The sequence below is a fragment of the Eumetopias jubatus genome, unplaced genomic scaffold, assembly GCF_037043125.1.
Source record: "Eumetopias jubatus isolate StellerSeaLion01/CBP00866 unplaced genomic scaffold, mEumJub1_p1.0 scaffold_10, whole genome shotgun sequence".
In the NCBI taxonomy this organism is placed as follows: Eukaryota; Metazoa; Chordata; class Mammalia; order Carnivora; family Otariidae; genus Eumetopias; species Eumetopias jubatus.
The window spans coordinates 125,479,443-125,504,353 of record NW_028274816.1 but is presented as its reverse complement, the minus strand read 5'-3'; the positions used below and the strand labels follow the sequence as shown (position 1 = coordinate 125,504,353).

The window sequence follows — 24,911 nt, the reverse complement described above, 5'->3', positions numbered from 1 at the left end:
AAAAAAACAAACAAATACACATTTATCTAAAATATAATTCAATCATGACTTCTTATCCTGGTTGACTTGTATATGAAATAATGTAATGTTTATCTTTAAATTTAAAACTTGACCTTTTATTTATATATTGAATATGAAAATATTAATTATTAGACATATGTATCATAGTTTTCCCCTTATTTTATTTTTTATTTTTATTTATTTTTAAAGATTTTATTTATTCATTTGAGACACAGAGATACAGAGAGAGAAAGCATGAGCAGGGAGAGAGACAGAGGGAGAAGCAGGCTCCTCGCCGAGCCAGGAGCCCGATGTGGGGCTCGATTCCACGACCCCAGGATCATGACCCGAGCCGAAGGCAGACGCTTAACCATCTGAGCCACCCAGGCGCCCCTGTTTTCCCCTTATTTTAAAAGTTTTTATTTTTCAGTAATCTCTAAACCCAACATGGGGGTCAAACTTACAACCCCGAGATCAAGAGTTGCATATTCCACAGACTTTTGCTAGCCAGGAACCCCTTATTTCTGATGATATATGCAATGCATAATCATTGTAGAACATTTAGGAAGTATAGAAAAACACAAAGAAGGAAAATATTACATGAGTTTAGCACCCAGAGATAACCAATATAAACATTTTGGTGTATACCCTTCCTAATATTTTCTATGCATATCTATTTCTTAAACAAATTTGTAATCATATTCTATATCCCGTTTCATGAATTGCTTTCCTAAATATGTTAGTATCTACCTCTTCCTAAGTTATTAAAAATACTACCCAATGACCAACAGGATAATTCTTTCACCAAATTATTTCAAAATCAAATGTTTATTTATACCATAAATTATTTTGCTAAATTCTCTACTATTGTAAGAGAGTGGTTCTTTATTTTGGGAGGGGAGGAAGGTTGAACAGAGTAGCTATGATAAATAATGCCTTAATGTGGACTACCAGACATATTTGAAGATATTCTGTGAATTTACTGAGATGCTTACATTTTACTTGACAAACGTGACTATGAAAATAAAATGAAACTAACGGGACATCAAAAACCTTTACAAGAAAAGGTTTCACATAACAAGAATCTTAAAAAATGTGCTTTTATCATATAGTAAAATGACACTTATTTGTAAATAAACAAATGGGCTAAACCTTAATCTGACTCTCTTAATTTATAATCTTTAACATTCTCCTTATACATAATCTTCAATTGTTCTCTGATATAAAAATGCTGCTATAAATTTAAGGACAGTTTCCAAAAAATACACAGAAAAGGGAATCACAGATGATTTTTTTGAGACCTGAACCATGTTACTAATAGGTGATTTATCAAACTCTTCAGATAACCAGAGTACCTGAGGCCCAGAACAGATGAATGAATGACTTACCCACTGTGACACTAAATCTATCAAGTATCAGGAAATAATCCCGTGTCTATTGGTTCCCAGACTCAGTACCTGATATTATACATGTTATGTAAATGTCTCTCTCTCCAATTGATTTGCTTGGTTCTGGGGAAGAGATACTCTAACATCAAAATATTATCTTGGTTAATTCTGGGACGGTTACAAGCTAGAACAAATTAATAATACTGAATCAGCCACCTCTTTTTCCATAGCAGCCTGATGTTTCTTGATAAGTTTCTCCATTTCTGCAGCAAAATTGTTACGCTGAGTTTCCAGATCTTTGTCTAATCTGAGGCGATGTTCATCCATCTCAGCCTTTAGCTTATTTTCCAGAGTCATCAACTGCTTTTGATGTTGCCGCCTCATTCTCTTATAGCCAGACATCTGTTCTCTAAGCTCAGAGTCCTGCTCATGTTCTTGCATTTGCCTTGTAACCTAGACATACAAACAATGGACAGAAAAGAACAAAATAAAGCAAAACATTTCTTTCAAAAGCACTTTAGACCACTCTATTAACTAAGTAGGCAATTAATTTAAGAGATCCCAGTTAGCACTTTTCAACTAAATTTCCAGCAGGTCTTTAAAAGAAATAAACAAGTTGATTCTAAAATTTATGGGAATATAAAAGGCCAAGAATATCCAAAACAATCTTGAGGGGGAAGAAAAAGTTGGAAGACATATACTTCAGCAATCAAAACAATGTGGTATTGGGATAAGGACAGACTGAACTGATCAAAGGAACAGAATAAAATCTAGAAATAAGGGGCACCTGGGTGGCTCAGTTGTTAAGCGTCTGCCTTCGGCTCAGGCCATGATCCCAGGGTCCTGGGATCAAGTCCTGCATCGGGCTCCCTGCTTGGCAGGAAACCTGCTTCTCCCTCTCCCACTCCCCCTGCTTGTGTTCCCCCTCTTGCTGTCTCTCTCTGTTAAATAAATAAATAAAATTTTTAAAAAAATAAAATAAAATAAAATCTAGAAATAGACACATTCTCAGTCAACTGGATTTCCTACCAAAAATTCCAGTTAATTCAAAATGGAAAGCGTTTTTTAATAAATCCTGCTGAAACAACTGGTCCCTTGTTATGATTAGCACTGGGTGTTATATTTAAGTGATGAATCACTAAATTCTACCCCTGAAATCAATATTACACTATATGTTAACTTAGTAGATTTTAAATAAAAATTTGGAAGACACAATGTATAAATGTATAAATTGGATTTTTAAAGTGAGGTGAAATTCATTCACAACTCCAAGACTAAGTCGCATGCTCTTCCAACTGAGCCAGCAAGGCACCCCTAAAATTAATCATTTTTTAAAAATATTTATTTTAGAGAGAGAGCAAACAAGTGTGTGAGCAAGTGTGGGGAGGGGCAAAGGGAGAGGGAGAGAATGCTCAAGCAGACTCCCTGCTAAGTGCAGACCCCAACGTGGGGCTGGATCCCAGGACCCTGGGATCATGACCTTAGCTGAAACGAAGAGCCAGATGCTTAACCAACTGAGCCACCCAGGCATCCCAAATTAATCATTTCAAAGTGAACAACACAATAGCATTTAGAATATTCACAATGTTATACAACTACCACCTTTATCTAATTATAAAACATTTTTATCATCTCAGAAGAAAATCCTGTTCCCCATTCTCTCCTTGTAACCACCAATTTATTTTCCATTTCTATGGATTCACATTTATTTTGGATATTTCATATAGTCATACAATGTGATCTTTTATGCCTGGCTTCCTTCGTTTAGCATGTTTTCAAGGTTCATCCATGTTGTAGCATGCATCAGTATTTCATTCCTTTTTACAGCTGAATAATATTCCATTGTATGCATATACCGTAATTTATTCATCTGCTGATGGATATGGCTATTATGAATAGTGCTGTTATGAACATGTGTGTACATGTATTTGTTTGAGTATTAGTTTTTGATTCTTTGGGTGAACAGAATTGTTGAGTCATATGGTAATTCCAAGTTTAACATTCTGAGGAACTGTCAACTGTTTCCCACAGAAGCTGAATCATATTACATATACACAATTACAATATTATTACATACATATTACCAGAAACATACAGGAGTTCTCATTTCTCTGCATGCTCTCCAACAATTATTATTATTATTTTTTAAGATTTTATTTATTTATTTGACAGAGAGAGACAGAGCCCAAGCAGGGGGAGCAGCAGGCAGAGGGAGAAGCAGGCTCCCCACTTAGCAGGGAGCCTGATGCAGGACTTGATCCCAGGACCCTGGGATCATGACCTGAACTGAAGGCAGACGCTTAACCGACTGAGCCACCCAGGTGCCCCTCTCCAACAATTACTATTTTTCTTTTTTTTTAAAAGCCATCCTAGTGGGTATGAGGTGGTCCCTCCTTGTGATTTTGATTTGCATTTCCCTAATAACTTATGATATTGAGCATCTTTTCATGTACTTGTTGGTCATTTGTATATCTTTTCTGGAGAAATGTCTATTCAAGACCTTTATCCATTTTTTTAAGCGAGGGAGGGGCAGAGAGAGAATCTTAAGCTGGCCCCACACCCAGAGTGAGCCTGACACAGGGCTTGATCTCACATCACAAGCCTGAGATCATGACCTGAGCTGAAATCGAGTCGATGCTTAACTGACTGAGCCACCCAAACCCCCCCCACTTTATGAATTTTTTAAAAGCTTTATTTATTTTATTTATTTTTAAAAGATTTTATTTATTTGACAGAGTGATGGAGAGCACAAGTAGGGAGAGTGGCAGGTGGAGGGAGAGGGAGAAGCAGGCTCTCAGCTGAGCAGGGAGCCTGACATGGGGCTCGATCCCAGGACCCTGGGATCATGACCTGAGCCGAAGGCAGACACTTAACTGACTGAGCCACCCAGGCGCCCCTAAAAAGCTTTATTTTAGAGAGAGAGAGAGAGAAAGAGAGGAAGAGACAGAGAGAGAGCATGCAGGGGTAAGGGGCAGAGGGAGAGGAAGAATCCCAAGCAGACTCAGCACTGAGTGGGGAGCACTAGGCAGGGCTCAATCTCACCACCTTGAGATCATGACTTGAGCTGAAATCAAAGAGTTGGTCACTTAACCAACTGCAAGACCCAGGCGCCCCCCACTTTATCCATTTTTTAAATTGGATTTTAAAACTAAAAAATCTTAATTTTTCATCAAGTAGGAAAAAGAATAGATAAATTACAGATGAAGAAAAAATATTTGCAAGACATATATGAGATAAAATACTATAAGCAACCTTTATAAAGAACACCTACAAATCAATATTAAAAAGATGAGTATCTGAATAAGAAATGAAGCAAAAGGGCGCCTGGGTGGCTCAGTGACCTTCAGCTCAGGTCATGATCCTGGAATCCCGGGATCGAGTCCCACATCGGGCTCCCTGCTCAGCAGGGGGTCTGCTTCTCCCTCTGACCCTCTTCCCTCTCGTGCTCTCTATCTCTCATTCTCTCTCAAATAAATAAATAAAATCTTTAAAAAAAAGAGAGAAATGAAACAAAAGATGGGGTGCCTGGGTGGCTCAGTCAGTTGAGCGTCTGTCTTCAGCTCAGGTCATGATCTCGGGGTCCTGGGATGGAGCCCCACATCAGGCTCCCTGCTCAGCAGGCTCTCTGCTTCTCTACCTCCTTTCTGTTTCTCCCCCAGCTCGTGCTGTCTCTCATTCTGCTCTCTCTCTCAAATAAATAAAATCTTTAAAAAAAAGAAACAAGGCAAAAGACTTAAACACTTCACAAAAGAAGACACAAGAATAGACACAGGGAAATGCAAAAATACTACTACAAGATTCCATTTCATACCACTAGAGTGGCTAAAATAAAAAAGACTGACAACCCCAAATGTTGGAGAGAATGTGAACCAATTAGAACTTATACACTGCTAATGGGCATGTGAAATGGTACACCCATTTTGGAAAACTGGTAAGAGTCTTATGAAGTTAAACATATACATACCTTACAACTCAGTTATGTTACCTTAAGTATTTACCAAAAAGAAATTAAACTATCATGTTCACATTAAGATTTGTACAAGAATGTTTATAGCAATCTTACATGCCCAAAAGGTAATCAAACCAAACGTTCATCAATAAAGCATGAGTAAAAAAATTACATATTCACACAATGGAAAACTACTTATAGTGATAAAAAAGAATGAAATTTTGACTTCATTGGTTAGTTGGTTCAGTGTCTGCCTTCGGTTCAGGCTGGGATCAAGGCCCACATCGGGCTCCCTGCTCAGTGGGGACTCTGCTTCTCCCTCTCCCTCTGCTCCTCTCCCAGTCCATGCTCTCTCTCTCAGTCTCTCTCTAATAAATAAATAAAGTCTTTAAAAAAAGAATGAATTTTAATGAACACAAGACCGATAAATCTCAAAAACATTAAATTGAGCAAAATAAGCCTGATACAAGAATACATTTTGTGATTCCCTTTATATGAAACCCAAACAGTTAAAACTAATAATAGTGGAGACAGAAAATGGTTGTTCATGGGAGTGAAAAACTGACAAAGTGCGGGGTATGAAGGGAAATTATTGTGATGACTAGAAATTTTACATATCTTGTTTTTTTTAAAGTGATGGCTAACTTAGGCATGAACCATTGTAAAAACTCTTCTAATTGAATACCTAATATCCATGTATTGTATGAAAACAACCTAAGGCAGAAGAAAGAATGAGTTATGGTACATGGTAGTTATACTGAAGAATACAGCTTTGGTTATCTTGTACATAAATCTACATACACTCTGAATGTTTTATTTGAAATAAATGGAATTACTAGGTTTAAGAATATGGATCTTAAGCTTTCTAAATCCATAATTTAATAAATGTCCTTAAGAAAAGGGAAACTCTGTGTACTGTTGGTAAGAATGCAAACTGGTACAACCACTCTGGGAAATACTACAGAGGTTCTTCAAAAAATTAAAAATACAAACACCATATGATCTATTAATTCCACTACTGGGTATTTACCCAAAGAAACAGAAAACACTGGGGGACCTGGGTGGCTGCGCTGGAAAGTGTCCAACTCTTGATTTCGGCTCAGGTCATGATCTCAGTCAGGGTCTGCACTAGGCAGAGGAGCCTGCTTAAGATTTTCTCTCTCCCTCTCCCTCTGCCCCTCCCCTCACTCCATCTCAAAAACAAAAACAAAAACAAAAAAAGACAGGAAGGGAGGAAGGAAGGAAGGAAGGAAAGGAGGGAGGGAGGGAAAAAAGAATTAGAAAACACTACCTCTTTTTTTTTAAATAAATAAAAAAAATCTTTTTTTTTAAAGATTTATTTTTTTTTTGAGAGAGTGAGAATGAGAGAGAGAGAGAGAGTACATGAGAGTGGGGAGGGTTAGAGGGAGAAGCAGGCCCCTCGCCGAGCAGGGAGCCCGATGCGGGACTCGATCCCAGGACTCCAGGATCATGACCTGAGCCGAAGGCAGTCGCTTAACCAACTGAGCCACCCAGGCGCCCATAAATAAAAAAAATCTTAAAAAAAGAAAAGATTTTATTTATTTGACAGAGAGAGACACAGCGAGAGAGGGAACACAAGCAGGGGGAGTGGGAGAGAGAGAAGCAGGCCCCCCCCAGAGCAGGGAGCCTGATGTAGGGCTCAATCCCCAGGACCCTGGGATCATGACCTGAGCCAAAGGCAGACACTTAACTGACTGAGCCACCCAGGCGCCCCTAGAAAACACTACTTTGAAAAGATATATGCACCCATATGTTCACTGAAGTATTATTTAAAATAGTCAAGGTATGGAAACAACCCAAGGGTCCATCAATAAATGAATAAAGCACATAAAATACACACACACACACACACACACACACAGATAATGGAGTATTAGCCATAAAAAAGGAGATCTTGGCATTTGCAACAACATGAATAAACTTAGAGGGTATTATGCTAAGTGAAATTAAGTCAGACAGAGAAAGACAAATACCATGATTTCACGTACATGTGGAATCCAGAAAACAAATGAACAAACAAACAAAAATCAACAGACACTTAAAATACACAAAACAAACTGGTGGATGGTGGGATGGATGAAACAGGTGATGGGGATTAAGAGGTACAAACTCCCAGTTATGAAATAAGTAAGTTATGGAGATGAAAAGTACAGCACAGGGAATATACTCAAAAATACTAATAACGTTGTATGGTGACAGATGATGACCCTTATTGTGGTGAGTACTGATAACGCACAGAATTGTCAAATCACTACGTTGTATACCTGAAACTAATATAACACTGTATGTCAACTATACTTCAATAAAAAAAAAAAATGTGTCCTTAATTAATTTGAGGGAGCCAGAAACTGGGAATTTGTTTGGGAAACATTTAATATATGCCAAGTCACAAAGTCACATGAATTGGCCTCTCTCCACTAATACCTCTCTAGGTATTTATTAAAATAGTCATTAAAAAAAAAAAATCAAGCTATCTTTGCCACTTGCTGTGTTCAAAAAGTTATTTACATGTTGCAGAATAGCAGGAATGACCTGAATCCTCAGGATGGGGGATGGCATTCTTGACCCCAAGTCATACAGAGTCATGGGCCATTGCATGGGATTTATAAAATCTGCTTATGCAGGTGATAACTCTGATAAATTTTTTCTCAGATATATCTTTTATACTTCCTGTTATATTTTCTAACAGCCTACTTTTCCTATGATATCTTAATTTCTTTTTATTCCTAGTATCCTTCATCCTGTGTTTGTCCTACTTTTTTGACTGATCAGGGTAATATGTAGCCTGCTAAAATAACATCCTTATAATGGACACATAATCCATTTATTTATTTAAAGATTTTATTTATTTATGTGGGGGCGGAGAGAGAGAGAGCACACATGAGCAGGGGGATGGAGAAACAAACTCCCCGCTGAGCAGGGAGCCCCATGCGGGGCTCAATCCCAGGACCTTGGGATCATGACCTGAGCTGAAGGCAGACTCTTAACCAACTGAGCCACCCAGGCATCCCACCATTTTTTTAAAAGTAATCTCTACATGCAATGTGGGGCTCAAATTCACAACGTTAAGATCAAGGGTCACATGTTTTACCGACTGAGCAAGTCAGGAATCCCCCATAATCCATTTTTATTGTTTTTTGGGAAATTAGAAGAACTACATTTTGGATACATTAAATTGAATTACTTGATATTTCCCAAACATTTCCTGTCATTTAGCTTTGGTATTTCCTTACTGTTCTTTTTTTTTTTTTTTAAGATTTTATTTATTTATTTGAGAGAGAGAGAGTGAGAGAGAGAGATCACACGTAGGGGGGAAGGGTAGAGGGAGAAGCCGACTCCCCACTGAGCAGCGAGCCCGACTTGGGGCTCATTCCCGGGACCCAGGAATCATGACCTGAGCCAAAGGCAGACGCTTAATTGACTGAGCCACCCAGGTGCCCCTCTTCACTGTTAATTCTTATGTAGAAATAACATTTTTCTTCCCCTCTGTGCCTAAAAGCAACAAACTATTAAAAGCTCAAACAATTTGTTTTATTTTTTGTTTTTTAAAAGATTTTTATTTATTTATTTGAGAGAGAAGGAGGGAGAGAATCTCAGGCAGACCCCATGCTGAGTGCTGAGTCCCACTTGAGATCATGACCTGAGCTGACACCAAGAGTGGGATGCTTAACTGACTGAGCCATCCAGGCATCCCTAAACAATTTGTTTTATAAATATTTCTTTTATGCCCCAAATCAAAAGTAATCTGAATTCCTATTTAGTACCTTCTAGCCCTCTTAAGCATTTAATATATTCTAACATATTAGTTATTTGTGTATGTCTTGAAGACGTTACTAGTTTAACATCTCTCAAAGTATTCTGTATATCTTTCTCATAAAAGGCACTTAAATGATCAATGAGTGTTTTGCAAAATAAACCCCAAATCAAAAAAATAAGATATAGTTATACTTTAGTACAGACAGGTGCCACAGTCCAATATGAAAAATGTATTTCTAATTCAGGGGAAGAACGTACCAGTGATGCCGTCCGTATAGTAGCAAAGTGTTCTCGGTTACGATAGTGTGATTTATGACGAGACACTTGTGGCGGAGATTGTGGATCTGATGCTCTTGTTCTAGGATCTCCCTCTTCTCTGTAATTTTCTTCCTCCTAGGCAAAGAAAGAAACAATACGATTTCAGGTGAACAAACAGAGTTCACTTGAACTTTCAAGAAAATTTAAAGATAACTTGATCGATTTATCTTAAAGACATAATTTTAAAAAGCAAAAGCAAAAATTGTGAAGGTTAACATTTTATTTTCAACATAATTAGAATCAGGAAACATTATTACCTCAGTGTATGAAACAGCACACAGATTTAGGATGAGGAAATGTATCAGTTTAGATTTATATCCTAATTATTATATAGAAAATGGAAAAGCTTTAATAATTTTAAACAGCAGTAAAAAAATTAATTACTCTAAGGCTCTTGGGTTTTCAAATCGATAATATATCTTAAAAATACCTTTATAATACTCTGCCATTTGTCCACATAAGCAAAAAATAACTGTAAAAATTTTAAGAATTGATGTATTTCCTTATATATGCCTTAGAGTTCATTAACTAAAGACGAAATCAATTAAGTAGCAACCAACTAATTATAATTTTTTTTACTGCTGCTTCTATTGCCTAAGTATATAAAAATTAAACACAATTTTGCCCTGAAGAACACTTATTACATAACTAAATCATTCTTAATCACTTTGTGTGTGTGTGAGTGTAGCAGAACATATATAATATGAAATTTTCCATTTCAACCATTTTCACGTGGCATTAATTATATTCCCAATGTTGTACAACCACCACCATTTCCAAAACTTTTTCCATCACCCAAATGGAAATTGTATCTGCTAACAAAAATTCTCCATTTTATCCTCTACTCAGTCCCTGGTAACCACTAATCTATTTTGTGTCTCTATGAAGTGCCTATTCTAGATATTTCATATAAGGGGAATCATGCAGTATTTGTCCTTTTGCATCTGGCTTAGTATCACTTAGCATAACATTTCTTTTTTAGCATAACATTTCAAGGTTCACTCATGCTACAGCATGTATCAGAATTTCATTTTTTTCATAGCTGAATAATATTCCCTTGTATGTATATACCACAGTTTATTTATCTATTCATCTGTTGATGAAGACTTGGGTTAGTTCTACCTTTTAGCTCTTGTGCCTAGTAAGTTTTTAGGTAACACTGCAAGCTGTGAAGTTAAAAAGGAAGTATTCCTATTGGTTGCTAAAAACAAGTTACCTGACTTTCAAAATGTTTTCAAGAAAATTAAAAATTCTGCACTCAGAAGTGTGAAGAATAATGTAGCAAAACCCTTATTTCCTAAACCCAGAATTTACAATTACTGGCAATTACACTCAGTTTTATTTTAAAGATATAAACATTATGGACAGTGCAAGTCATTTTTTTTTTTTAAAGATTTTATTTATTTATTTGACAGAGACAGAGACAGCAAGAGCAAGAACACAAGCAGCGGGAGTGGGAGAGAGAGAGAGCAGGCCTCCCGCCAAGGAGGGAGCCCAATGTGGGACTCGATCCCAGGACTCTGGGATCATGACCTGAGCCGAAGGCAGATGCTTAATGACTGGGCCACCCAGGCGCCCTGCAAGTCACTTTTGATCATTACCCATCATAACTCTTTCTCTTAAAAGACAACCATTATCATGACTTTCATGTGTATACTTAATTATTTTTAAATACTTTATTTTTCATGAAATTAACTTCAAATTATGTATTACACAGTGTTTCTGTATTTCTTTCTTCTAAGATCGTTAAAATATCCTTTTTGTACTCCTAAAACATTAGTTTCCCAAATGCTGACATTACACTGGGAAAACAAGCCTACTGCCACTTTAAAAAAAGTTACCTAAGTATGTTCCAAACTTCTGAAACATCCAAGACAATCTCCTAATTAAACTAATCAGTGGAAGAAATTATTTACCAAAGTTGAAATTTTTTTCACTGAAAGCCAAATACTCACAGGTTTTAAATGGATGACAGAACTATTAGACATCACTGTGTGGTCTCCCTCCATCATATCCAGCTCACTCTTGTCATCTGAGGCATCTGGAAGACTGTTAACACTACTACTTTGGCTACTGGCACTGATGGACATGCTGGGAATAGACTGATTACTTCCAACACTATTCACTGTTCCTGTCCGGCCAACACCATGATCTTGTTCCTAAGGGAAAAGAGCATTAGGTTCAAATATCTGTATCTCTTTTGAAATTGCTAATTATAATCACCTATCACACTGCTTAGCACAGTCTTTAGAAAGAAACTAAGAGGTCTATCATGAGAAATTCCCTCTACTTGCCAAGACCAGGAAGCCTACCAACTGAAAAACAAACAAATAAAAATAATCAACAAGTAAACAACAAAAAGCCCAACCGTGTCAAAAATTCAGTTCATCAAGTTATGGTTATTTCCAAAGTGTAGCATTTTCTCTAAATTGTTTGAAATTTTTTGAAATCCACTCCTTTTTTTCTTTTTTTTTCTTTTGCCTGTACCAGTGCTGAAATCCATTTCTATCACACACCTCATAGGGTATATAGAGAAATTCTGGTCATTTCTCAATAATTCCCATGGCTAAAACAAACCCCAATCTTTTTTTAATCCTATAAATAACCACTTTTAGTTGTTGTTGTTTTTAGAGAGAGAGGGCTGGCATGCTCATGCAAGCGGGATGGAAGAGGCAGAACTAGAGGGAGAGAGAGAATCTCAAGCAGGTTCCACATGAGAGCTCAAGGCAGGGTCTTAATCTTACAACCTCGATCATGACTTGAGCCAAAATCAAGAGTCTGAGGCTTAACTAACTGGGCTATCAGGCGCCCCTTAGTTGTTATTTTTTAAGGAAGGCTTTTAAGTATATTTTCCTTCCTCAGAAAATATTCTCTAGCTCATCCTTCTTTCATCAATTAATTTAATATTAATTCCTATCTTTTTCTGTAAATTAAAAATTACATATTACTTGTACATTTAATCACATTCACAAAAATGTTTTTATGAAGTAACCAGGCAAGCCATGGTATCTGGCACCAACATTTTAGTACTCTTACCATACCAAGATTCTGTAAGATACGGAGAATTTCATACAGACATATGGCATATATATATGAACTTATATATATATATGAATTTTTCTTACATCCCAGCCCAAAAGAGATGCTGTTACACATTTAACTACATTAGAATTTTATTAATTTTACTTTACTGAAATATTTTATATATCTAAAAAACTCAAAATAATTTTTTTTAAATAATATTTATTTACTTTAGGGCGCCTGGGGGGCTCAGTCGTTAAGCGTCTGCCGTCGGCTCAGGTCGTGATCCCAGGGTCCTGGGATCAAGCCCTGCATCAGGCTCCAGACCTGCATCAGGCTCCCTCCTCGGCGGGAGGCCTGCTTCTCCCTCTCCCACTCCCCCTGCTTGTGTTCCCTCTCTCGCTGTCTCTCCCTCTGTCAAATAAATAAAATCTTTAAAAAAAAAAGTTTATTTACTTTAAAGAGAGAGAGAATACAGGGTTGGGGGAAGGCAGAGGGAGAGAGAATTCCAAGCAGACTCTGCACTAAGTGCAGAATCCCACACAGGGCTTGATCTCATGACCCTGAGGTCATGACCTGAGCCAAAACCAAGAGTTGATGCTTAACTGACTGCACCACCACATGCCCCTCAAAATAATTTTCTAATGATTACTCTATAAACTAAAAAACAAAACCAAAACTATAAGTTAAGAAAGTCTTGTATTTTATAGTTCATTAACTGTGTAGCACTATTAAAAAAGAAAAGTAACTATTACTCCTGGTCTCAGAATGCAAAGTGATCTCTCTCTCGCTGAAAAGCAATCAAAAAAACAAAGTCAAACAATGCTTCTTTTTTTTTTAAAGATTTCATTTATTTATTCGACAGAGAGAGAGAGAGCACAAGCAGGCAGAGTGGCAGGCAGAGGGAGAGGGAGAAGCAGGCTCTCCACCAAGCAGGGAGCCGGACGTGGGGCTCGATCCCAGGACCCTGGGATCATGACCTGAGCCGAAGGCAGCCGCTTAACCGAATGAGCCACCCAGACGCCCCAAAAGTCAAACAATTCTGAGAGGAGCAAAGAAAACTGAAAATATTTAGAGTAAAAAAGTTAGCTCCACAATAATAAGTTCTATATGTATATTTCCTTGTGAGAAGTTCTGTAACATTTCTACTGCAAATTTGTATTTCCATACTTCCTAAAATGGAAAGAACCTGGCCTTGAGATTGAGATACATGAATCCAAACCCATTTTAACCTATGATGAGTAACTACTCTGAGCTTTACTTTACTCATCTGTAAAATGTATTTCAGAACTATGCAGATGGAATGAATTATACAGAACTGAAAAGAATCAAGGATCCCTGACAGAGCACAATGCTTGGTAATTCTAAAAACTTCTGAATGACTACTGTCAACTTCCATAGTCTGTAATTTCACATTCTTCCAAAAGCATGTCCCATGGAATCAGACAATAAGGCAAAAGAGGGTTCAGTATCCAAAAAATTTGATGGGGACTGGATTAAAGTTGAACAGGTTTCTTTAATAAAAGACTTTAGAGAGCTTTACTATTATCAATGAGCACTACAAAGGGGCTGGGTTTAAAGAATGCAAAACCCTTTTTCCCACCTGGGATCTTACAGAACCAGTGTTAAGAAAACACAGTCTGGGAAGCACTAATATAAAACATTCATGGCAAGACAAGCTGCATGAGGAAAGAAGCCAATAAAGAAACAGAGCTCAATATCTGAGTCATTTCTAAGTCATTACCTCTTCTTCTTCCTGTGCTTCTACTGCTGGTCCATTATGTGCCTCCTGGAAAAGGAGTTTCTTCATCTTTCGATACTGTAGATTGTCCAGCTCTCTTACTGCATCCTTTGTCCTTTGAATGAGATCTATTAACACTGTTTCAGGGCGCTCACGAAGAACAAACATGTGCTGGATAAGAAGAGAAGGTAAAAGTCAGGTTGAACCTGTACATTTTTTCAATTAGTACAAATGTACCCCTTTCTGAGTGTAGTTACTATCTTAAGTAATCATGATAGATAACACATATAATCTATAGCTATCTAATTCTATTACACTTTTGACTTCCTGTATTTACAAAATTGTCATCTACACATATACACTCTGGGCATACAGTAACTACCCCTGTACATTTTATGGAAACATGATACCTTTATTAGCCAACTGAAAATGCAACATTGAAATAATCAAAGAGTCTAAACACTAAGAATCAAGTCCAATTAGAGCCCTAAATAACGGCTAAATAAAGGTTTACATATTCTTAGAACTGATTTCATAGAAAAGGTATTTCACGTCTGAGTTATATTAGGTTTCAACAGGAATGTATTTATGGTGAATTATGTAACTTAAACTTGGATATTATGAGTTCCTTTAGATGTTGGATAAACAATACTCCATAAAACACTAGCACTTAAAAGCCATTATATTATGAGTGATTTTTACCACTAACATTGAAATAAGCTTAACCTTATATAATACAGAAAAAAAAGAACAATTCCACCATTAGAATAATCTGTTATATTTTGATATATTTCTTTACAGAAGTTCTCTATGTATCAATTTTGTTTTGTAGATATATAGTTAGCATATAGATTGCAGAAAGACACGTTTTGCCTTGAGTTCTATGAAATGTACTTGAATTCTTATAGTACTTTTATCTTTGTAGTTCAAATGTATTTCTTTAAATAATTTTTTCTTTTGCCTTTTGATTTTTTAATTACTCAAAAGAAGCTTCATTTTTTTTTTTTAACGTAGTTTTTTGTTGTTGTTGTTAAGCGGGCCCCACGCTGGGCGTGAACTCATGACCCTGAGAGATCAAAACCTGAGCTGAGATCAAGAGTCGGATGCTTAACCAACTCAGCCACGCAGGTGCCCCTTTACTTAACTTTCTGACTCTGCGTTGTACCTTCAACACTTTCACAACAATTATCTGCTCCTCAATAAGGAGAGCACACTTGATCCTGTCATGAACACACTTAGCACACATGGAACCACCAGACTCCACTGATGTGTTTTTCATTTTAGACAACCACATAAGAACTGTAGGTGTCATAGTACAAACTCCTCAAAGCTCGCCTGGGCACACAACTCATGAGGATTTGGGTGCTTTCCCAAATTTCTTGGTATAAAGGTAAATGATTCTATTACCAGGGGTTCAGGCCAGCCTAGTTTTGTTAGACACTGTATTGTCTGACATATGACAGACAATTTCAAACACAGGACCATTCTGAATGCCTATGGATGCCATCCCCCGAAGAGGAAAAAGCTTCTCTAAAGAACTTTAACTATATGATATTTTATTCTACTTTCATTGTCATAAGTATTGTTATTTCAAATTCATAAACATAATGCCTATGGATTACTTCATCAAATGTTTATGCTAAAATAATTTAACTATTACCCTAATTCTGGACAGTTATTTCCAATTTTTAATTCTTTTTTTTCTTTAAGATTTTATTTATTTGAGAGAGAAAGACAGAGCAAGAAGCAGATTTCCAGCTGAGCAGGGAGCCTGATGCAGGGCTCGATCCCAGGACCCTGGGATCATGACCTGAACTGAAGGCAAATGCTTAACCGAATGAGCCACCCAGGCACCCCCAATTTTTAATTCTGAGATAGCTTCATACATTTAAAATTTTTTCTATTAACTCTTTTTATGATAAACTGAAACAGAAATATAATTAGGCCGAAGGGAAAGAAGTACTTGATAGATACTTCCTATCATTTTCAATTTCCTGCTATAAACCAGGAAAATGAATAGTATAATGCAGACTTGGGATCTAATCACCAAATATCTGGCCCTGGTGGGGTGGGTTATTTACCAAAACAGCTTCTTTTGCTTATGTAAGGCAAGTGTAAGAAGCCAGTCAGATTTTTTTCTTTTCCCTGAGCCTTGGCTTGGTATGTATCACTATTTCTAATACTCAATCTTCTTATCCAAAAATAATAAATCTTAAATTTCTAAGTTTGAAAGTTTTCTACATACAAATCTTGCTTATTTATCACTAACATAATTCCTAGCTATACTAAACTTTTTGCTGCTATTGTGAGTACCTATTTATTCAGGCTTTCATTTCTGAGACTATGACTGAGCTTAATACCTAGAATCCCACAAGCATTACTGAAACGCTACTGTTCTTCTACATATTGTGGCTGCAAATAATACTATACACACACACACACACATGATCTTTTCAATATCTTTGTATCTGATGTGTGTTGGTGAAAATAAACTGAACCTCTCTGAAGTTCTAAAACATTCATACAAAAATAGTCTACTTAAAACTTATATAAGGTGAAAAATCAACAATATTCCTTGGCATAAGGAGAGAGAGTCAAATCCTACTTACTATTGCCTTACCTAGATGTTTTAAGAAGTATATTAAGTTCAACAATATTATTATTGCTATGAATAAGATGGTCAAACTCCAAATAATAAATTTTTGAGAACAGAAAGCATATACCAATCATGTATTTAAATTAAGCAACCAAACCCACTGAAAACTGAATAGAATTTACATGATTCTTAAAATATTTTCATTGCCAAGTTAGGAAAATATATTTCTAAAAAGGAAACAGAAACGTGATACTCATTTTTAAGTTTCTTTTTAAAGCTCTTTTCTCCCACAATATTTATATAGATATACATTTTCTTTCATATTATTTTAATATAGGACAGATGAATATATAAAATATGGCAGATATAAAAACTAAATCCAAAGTTAAACTATGTTTTACTAACTTTAAAATATGACATTGTTTCACATGAATTAAAATGTGGAGTTATAACTTAGGAATACATTCTTACACATAGAAACAGCCAATTGGTACTATTTGGAATATTTATATATTCTATTCAGACATGGTAAAGCACTTAATTAATTTTGAAAACACAAATGAAAAAACTTTGCACCTAAGCAAAGTTCTAAAAGAGAACAGTATATAAAATTAGCATTTCAGTAAAAATTAGTAGAGCATACTTAATATTGATTCAAGATCAAAGAAGAATAAAATACATCCTTTAAATAATTTCTTAGGGTAGAAAACAGACTTAGTAAAACTGACCTTTAAAAGTTCCTCTGATGTAGGGCGATCTTGAGGGATTTTCTGGAGGCAAGAATCTACAAAGTTGCGAAAATAATCAGACCTATTGTAAAGGAAAGTATCAAGTGAACATATTGCTATTTCCTTTTAAGACACATCCACAAAAAATACAGAGAAGATTAGCATCCTGTGCAAGGATGACATGGAAATTCATGAAGCATTCATTTTTTAGCACTGGGTGTTGTATGTAGTGTTGAATCACTAAATTCTATACCTGAAACTAATATTACACTGTATATTAACTAACTGGAATTTAAATAAAAACTTAATTTAAAAAATCCACAAATCAAGGCATGCGTCTACTGGTGGGAGGGGGAATGGAAAAGGAATGATAAAAACAAATACAATCTACTATAATTTTATATGTCTATGAAAAGCTATCTAAAGCAACCAATGAATCTTTACCATTTTCCAAAGATAAATTTGTACAGATTATTTAAAAATCCTGCTCCCACAATTTAAGAAACAAGCAAGCAAAGGTAAAAAAAAAAAAGAGAGAGAGAGAAAGAGACAGAGAGGTAAACCAAGAAACAGATCCTTAATTACAGAGATCACACTGATGGTGACCAGAAGGGAGGTGGGTGGGGGGATGAAATAGGAGATGGAGACTAAGGAGGGCACTTGTGATGAGCACGGGGTGATGTATGGAAGTGTTGAATCACTATTGTACACCTGAAACTAAGATTACACTGTATGTTAAATAACTGGAATTTAAATTAAAAACTTAAAAAAACTTCTACTCCCACATATTTAAATATCATAACTTGTTCTATACTAAGGCAAAATTAAGGAAGCCGATTTTTTCCTTGTTTTCAAATTTCATATAACATTCTTTTCCATTTTTTTCTTTTCTCTAAGCCATTTCCCCTTTTTTTTGCTTTTTAAAAGATTTTTATTTATTTATTTATTTGACAGAGAGGGAGGGAACACAAGCAGGGGGAGTGGGAGAGGGAGAAGCAGGCTTCCCGCTGAGCAGGGAGCCCAATCCCAGGACCCTGGGATCATGGCCTGAGCTGAAGACAGACACTTAACGACTGAGCCACCCAGGTGTCCCGCCATCTCTCTTTCTTGTTTGCCTGTTGGGTCATCTTCTATATAGCATTTTTAGAACATCAATCTATTTGCTTTGAAGGGAGCAGTTTTATACCTACGTATTTCTAGACAAAAGGATAAAACGTCTATTAAACCCAGAAAATCAATTAGGATACTTTTTAAAACGTCAGAAGTCTGCAACATATTATTTTATACAGTGTTACTGATGAGAGTTCAGTGAGGAAGGTAGTAAGTAATAATTACTCCATCAATGTTTGTCTTTCATATTCACATAAAATTTTAAGTTCCTTGTAGGCAAGAATTCTTTTTTGAATCCCCAAATATAAACAGTGTAAAGACAGTCTGTTCAATATATTTATTACTGATATGTACCATAATGCTAAACTCCACCAAAACGTTCCTTCTAAGTATCTCTAAACAGGTAGCAAAGATCTATGAACGCGCCTTAAATATGTAATCTTTAAAAAATTAAGTCTCATTAATTTATGCATCTACTTGTCAATTTAAAAATACTTATTTAGTATCCTTGATATACCCCTAGAATTTTTCAAATGTTAGACACACTTGAATACAGAGATACATACACTAAAATTTTTTTTTTTAAAGATTTCATTTATTTATTCGACAGAGAGAGTGAGAGAGTACAACAAGGGGGAGCAGTAGAGGGAGAGGATCCCAGGACCCTGAAATCATGACCTGAGCAGCTGAGCCCCCAGTGCCCCAAAATTTTCTATCACTGATAAAAACCCTAGTTTTCTAAATCTATTCTCCAGAAACTTCTTTACATAAATGAATTTAATTTTATCAAATCAAGGAAGTACCAGGAGATGGAGTAACAGAGTATTCTGAATATAAATATCACAATAACAATTAGAACAATCCCAAAGTTATGAATTACCTGATAATTCTGATAAATCATCTTACCTATGTTTTATACTTGATAAATTATAAACCATTCCCCAATAAAACAGCACTATAGGTTGTGGCAATCTATGTATTTTAGTTATAAAATATTAAATGTTTAAATTATGCTATTATATTATATATTATTTATTATATAATTAGGGTTATATGTGTTCCTAAAATTCAAAGAAAAAAATAAAATATAAATTTTTGTAAAAAGCAATACTGTTTGCTTCCATGTGGCATCATCTATCCTTTATTTCTGAACTGAATTACATATATGTTATGAAAAGCAGATGTTAATAGAAGAGAAACATGATATAAGGGTAAGATAAACCAATTTAATATCTCTTCAGGTAATACTTTACCTAACTGAAATAAAATCATTTTGATAACATTATAAAAAAGTATTTAATCTATACAATGTTGAGTAATACATGTCTCAGCAATACTCACCATTCATTAGATTGTAGTGTAGGGGATTCATTTTGGGCTATGTGATATAAGGCACTCATTGCATTCATATTAAATAAAGGAGGCTTCCTTTCCGCTGTAAAAGAAAGAAACTTTCCTGTTAAAATATGTGCCTGTTATATAAGGGCATGCAAACACTGTTTAAAAAATTTGGTAGGGGGGCCGACCTGGATGGCTCAGTCAGTTAAGCGCCCAACTCTTGATTTCAGCTCAGGTCATGATCTCAGGGTTGGGAGACTGAGCCCCAGACAGGCTCTGCGCTTGGTGTGGAGCCTGGTAAAGAGGTAAAGTGTGTCCCTCTCCTCCCTCTCTCTCTCACAAAAATTAAATTTAGAAAAATTTTAATAATGTTTTTTCTTTTTGGAAAGTCTCATCTCAAACTCAGCAAAAAAAAATTGCATACAGAACTTTTTCAAGTGAGTCAATTTACACTAAGTTGCTGGCCTAATGCCCTACCATGCCTAAATACTTCAGTGTATATTTCCCATAAATAAGAACCTTCCACTAAAGAACCACAATTAAATCAGTCCATTAATACTGATACATGAGTTATCATCTAATCCTCAACCCTATTCAAATTTCAATCAAATGTTCCAATGTGTCCTTTGTAGCAACAGCAAGCCTTGGTCATTCGCATCAAGGAAAGTGTGCACCTTATCGAAGTTACTAAATTAACATAAAATTGTTCATAATATTTCCCTATAATCCTTTTAATACCTGTAAAATGTGTAGTGATGTCACTTCCCATTCCTGATATTGGTCATTTGTGTCTTGTCTTTTTCCTGATCAATGTGGCTAGAAGTTTATCAATTTTATTAATTTTCTCAGAGAACTAGTTATTTTGTTTTGTTTTCTAAGATTTATTTTAGTGAGAGAGGGAAAGAGAGGGCACTCTTGAGCATGGGGGAACAGGAGGGGCAAAGGGGCTGGGAGAGAGAGAGAATCTCAATCAGACTACCCACTGAGCACTGAGCCAGCGCTGGGCTTGACCTCAGGACTTCTGAGATCATAACCTGAGCGGGAATCAAAAGTCCCAAGCTTAACCAAGCTTGGGTGGTCCCAAGCCACCCAAGCGCATCTCAGAAAACTAGTTTTTTGTTTCATTGGTTTTCTCTACTGTTCTTGTTTTTTATTTAATTGATTCCTGCTTTGATTTTTTAAAGTTTTTATTTACTTATTTATTTGAGAGAGAGAGAGAGAGGGAGACAGCACGAGCAGGGGGAGGAGCAGAGGGAGAAGCAGGCTTTCCACTGAGCAGGGAGTTAAACACAGGACTTAATCCCAGGACTCTGGGATCATGACTTGAGTGGAAGGCAGATGCTTAACCAACTGAGCCACTCAGGCGCCCCACCTGCTTTGATTTTTTTAAATTCTCGTTGTTCTAATATCTTGGGTTGAATTTTTTTTTTTTTTAAGTATACTCCATGCCTGATGTGGGGCTTGAGCCAATCATAACCCCAAGATCTAAAGTCATATGCCCTACTGAGTCAGCCAACTGCCCTTTGCTCCTCTTTTTCTAGTCTCTTAAGGTAACTGCTGAAGTCATTTTGAAGTATAGAAGACTCTTGAATGTCCCTCAATTTGGGTTTGTCCTATGATTACATTTGGGTTATACATCTTTGGCAGGAGCATCACGGAAGTGTTATATTTTTCTCACTTTATTCTAGGAGATGATGCATGATTTTGAATGCTTCCATTATTGATGGTGTTCACATTGCACCAATTAAAGCTGTGTCTGTCAGGCTTCTTCATGGTAAGTTTGTTTCCTTTGTAATTAATAAGTATTTTTTGAGAAGGTACTTTGAATCTATACATTCTGTTTTTTCATAAAACTTTAATTTTCCTATTTATTTATTGTATGAACTTGTAGATTTCTATTTTATTTTATAATCTGCTACTATCCTTTATTTTGATGTTCAAAATGTCTCATGTTTGAGCAGTGAGAACCATTTTACTGGCTTCTTTTTGACAGGGTCCTATCATTTCTTAATCACTTCTTTGCTTTCTGGCACACTAAGATTTTCCAGGCTCATCTTGTACTTTCCACACTCCAGACTAAGGTTTCCACCATTTCTCCAAGGACCTGTGGCAACAGGTGTGCTCACTGCTACTGAGGTATCACTGTTCTTTCAGTGGACAGAACTAGGAAACACTAATGTATACAATATATTTATATACATACATGCACATTAAACATATTTGTTTATGAAAACTATGGAATTCTAGCTTTATCTCTTTCCATTATTTGTCACACCCTTCTGACAATGAGGAACCTTGCTCTTATTATCCTTAATTAATATTTTCTTATTTGATAAATTCTCCCTGTATGTAAACAGTCTCCCATCTTTGCTACCACATTCTTTTTGGTGTTTTGTTTTGTTTTTAACTACCACATTCTCTCTTGAGCAGATGCCCCCTTTTCTTGCTCAAGTTTGTTGTTGCTGTTTTTCCTTGCTCAAGTTTTGAAACCCCATTCCCAGTTACTCTACAGTGTGAACATTTTTTTATCCACTCAGTTTCTAAAACCCAACCTAACCTGGGTCACTTCTCTGCAGCGTGGCCCTCATCAGTCTTTATGAGGGAAGCTCTCTTCCTTTTGATCAGGGATAAACACTGTATCAGGCCACCCCCAAATATAGATGTCCTCCTTAGACTCTTGACCCTATATGATAGGAAGTTTCTCCTATTATCACCTCTTTACCCTACTTGGGCTCTGACATCCTATGCTGAGCCACCTCCATGGCTCATGAAGGGGTCATTGCCCCTAACTCCCACGTTGTTCAAGGGTCAGTCGACTGTATTGTTGAATTTGGTTTGCTAATACTCTGTTGTGGGTTTTCTGGATCGATGTTGATCAAGGATATTGGCCTGTAATTTTCTTTTTAGTATCCTTTTCTTTTTCAAAAATGACCTTTTGGTATCAGGGTAATGCTGGCCTCATAAAATGAGTGTGGAAGCGTTCCCACCTCTTCTACTTTTTTGGAAGAGTTTGACAAGGATTGGTATTAATTCTTCTTTATATGTTAGAATTCACCAGTGAAATGACCTGGTCCTGAACTTCTGTTTGTTGGAATGTTTTTGATTATTAATTTGATCTTCTTACTAGTGATCAGTCTGTTCAGATTTTCTATTTCTTTATGATCCAGTCTTGGTAGGTTGTATGTTTCTAGGAATTTATCCATTTCTTCTAGGGCTGTCCAATTTGTTGGCATCTAATTGTTCATAGTAGTCTCTTGTGATAATTTGTATTTCTGTGGTATCAGTTGTAACATCTCTTCTTTCATTTCTGAATTCATGTGAGTCCTCTTCTTTTCATGGTAAATCTAGACAAAGGTCTGTCTGTTTTATTTATCTTTTCAAAAAACCAGCTCTTAATTTCGTTGATCTTTTCTATTGGCTTTTTAGTCTCTCATTTATTTCTGCTCTGATCTTTGTTATTTCCTTCCTTTTATTAACTTTAGGCTTAGTCTGTTCTTTTTCTAGTTCCCTGAAGTACAAAGTTAGGTTATTTAAGATCTTTCTTGTTTCTCAATGTAAGCATTTATCCCTATGAACTGCCCTCTTAGAACCACTTTTGCTGCCTCCTATACATTTTAGTATGTTGTATTTCCACTTTCATTTATCTCAGGTATCTTTATTTCTCTTTTGATTTCTTCTTTGACCCACTGGTTGTTACAGTGGCATGTTGTTTAATCCTCATATGTTTGTGCATTTTCTGGTTTTATTCTTATAATTGGTTTTAAGTTTCATACCATTTTGTTGGAAAAGATGCTTAAATGATTCCAATGTTCTTAAATTTATTAAGACTTACTTTGTGGTCTAACATATGATCTATCTTGGAGAATGCTCCATGTATACTTGAGAAAAATATCATTGTGTTGCTTTTGGATGAAATGTTCTGTATAGACATGTCTGTTAAGTCTATCTGTTTCAATGTGTTAAGGCCAATGTTTCCATATTGATTTTTTGTCTGGATGCTCTATCAATTGATAAAAGTGGGGTATTATAATCCTCTACTATTATTGTATTGCTATTATTCCATTTAGGTGTATCAAAGTGCTTTACATATTTAGGTGCTCCTGTGTTGGGTGCATAAATATTTACAAATGTTATATCTTGTTGCTGGATTGACCTCTACACCATTATGTAATACCCTTCTTTGTCTCTTACCACAGTTGTCATTTTAACTTTTTTAAAAAAAGATTTATTTATATATTTGAGAGAGAGTGTACATAAGCACAGGGTGGGGAGAGGAGGGGAGCAGAGGGAGAGAGAGAGAGAAACTTAAGCAGACCCGGGTCAGCATGGAGCCCGATGTGGGGCTCGATCTCACAATCCTGAGAACATAACCTGAACTAAAAGAGTCAGAGGCTTAACCAACTGTGCCACTCAGGTGCTCCTTTACTTTTTTAATTTTTAGTAGGCTCCACACCCTACATGGGGCTTGAACTCATGACCCTGAGATTAAGAGTCACATGCTCTACCAACTGAGCCAGCCAGGCGTCCGTACAGTCTTTGTTTTAAAGTCTATTTTGTCTGATGTAAATATAGCTACTGCACCTTCTTTCTGTTTCCATTTACATGGAATATCTTTATCACCCACCTTCACTTTTAGTCTGTGTGTATCCTTAACATCTGAAATGAGTCTCTCGTAGGCATTACATAGATGGGTCCTGTTCAGCTACCCTATGATTGGAGAATTTAGTCCATTTATAATTAATTATTGATAGGTATGTACTTACTGCCATTTTGTTAATTGTTTTCTGATTGTTTGTAATTCCTTTGTTCCTTTCCTCTTCTTTTGTGATTTGATGATTTTTTGTATTAGTATGCTTAGATTCCTTTCTTTTGATCTTTTGTGTATCTACTATAGGTTTTTGCTTTGTAGTTACCATGAAGCTTACGTAAAACTTATATTTATAGT

At 36.1% G+C, this 24,911-nt stretch overlaps 1 protein-coding gene and 1 pseudogene across 2 annotated transcripts in view; one reads left to right on the top strand and one right to left on the bottom strand.

The window, feature by feature from the left end:
- The window catches only part of TAOK1 (TAO kinase 1), a 151,429-nt gene that overhangs the window by 29,981 nt on the left and 96,537 nt on the right, over positions 1-24,911 (bottom strand). Inside the window, exons 9-14 of one of the 2 annotated variants that reach the window (XM_028109304.2) lie at positions 19,970-20,063; positions 17,519-17,600; positions 14,198-14,365; positions 11,388-11,591; positions 9,373-9,507; positions 1,605-1,841 (exon numbers count right to left, since the gene is read on the bottom strand). In XM_028109304.2, coding sequence (XP_027965105.1) covers positions 1,605-1,841; positions 9,373-9,507; positions 11,388-11,591; positions 14,198-14,365; positions 17,519-17,600; positions 19,970-20,063 — 920 coding nt within the window. The remainder of the gene's footprint in view (positions 1-1,604; positions 1,842-9,372; positions 9,508-11,387; positions 11,592-14,197; positions 14,366-17,518; positions 17,601-19,969; positions 20,064-24,911) is intronic. The other variant, XM_088028401.1, reaches the window with a different exon arrangement.
- LOC114214043 (U6 spliceosomal RNA) lies at positions 17,637-17,729 on the top strand (annotated as a pseudogene).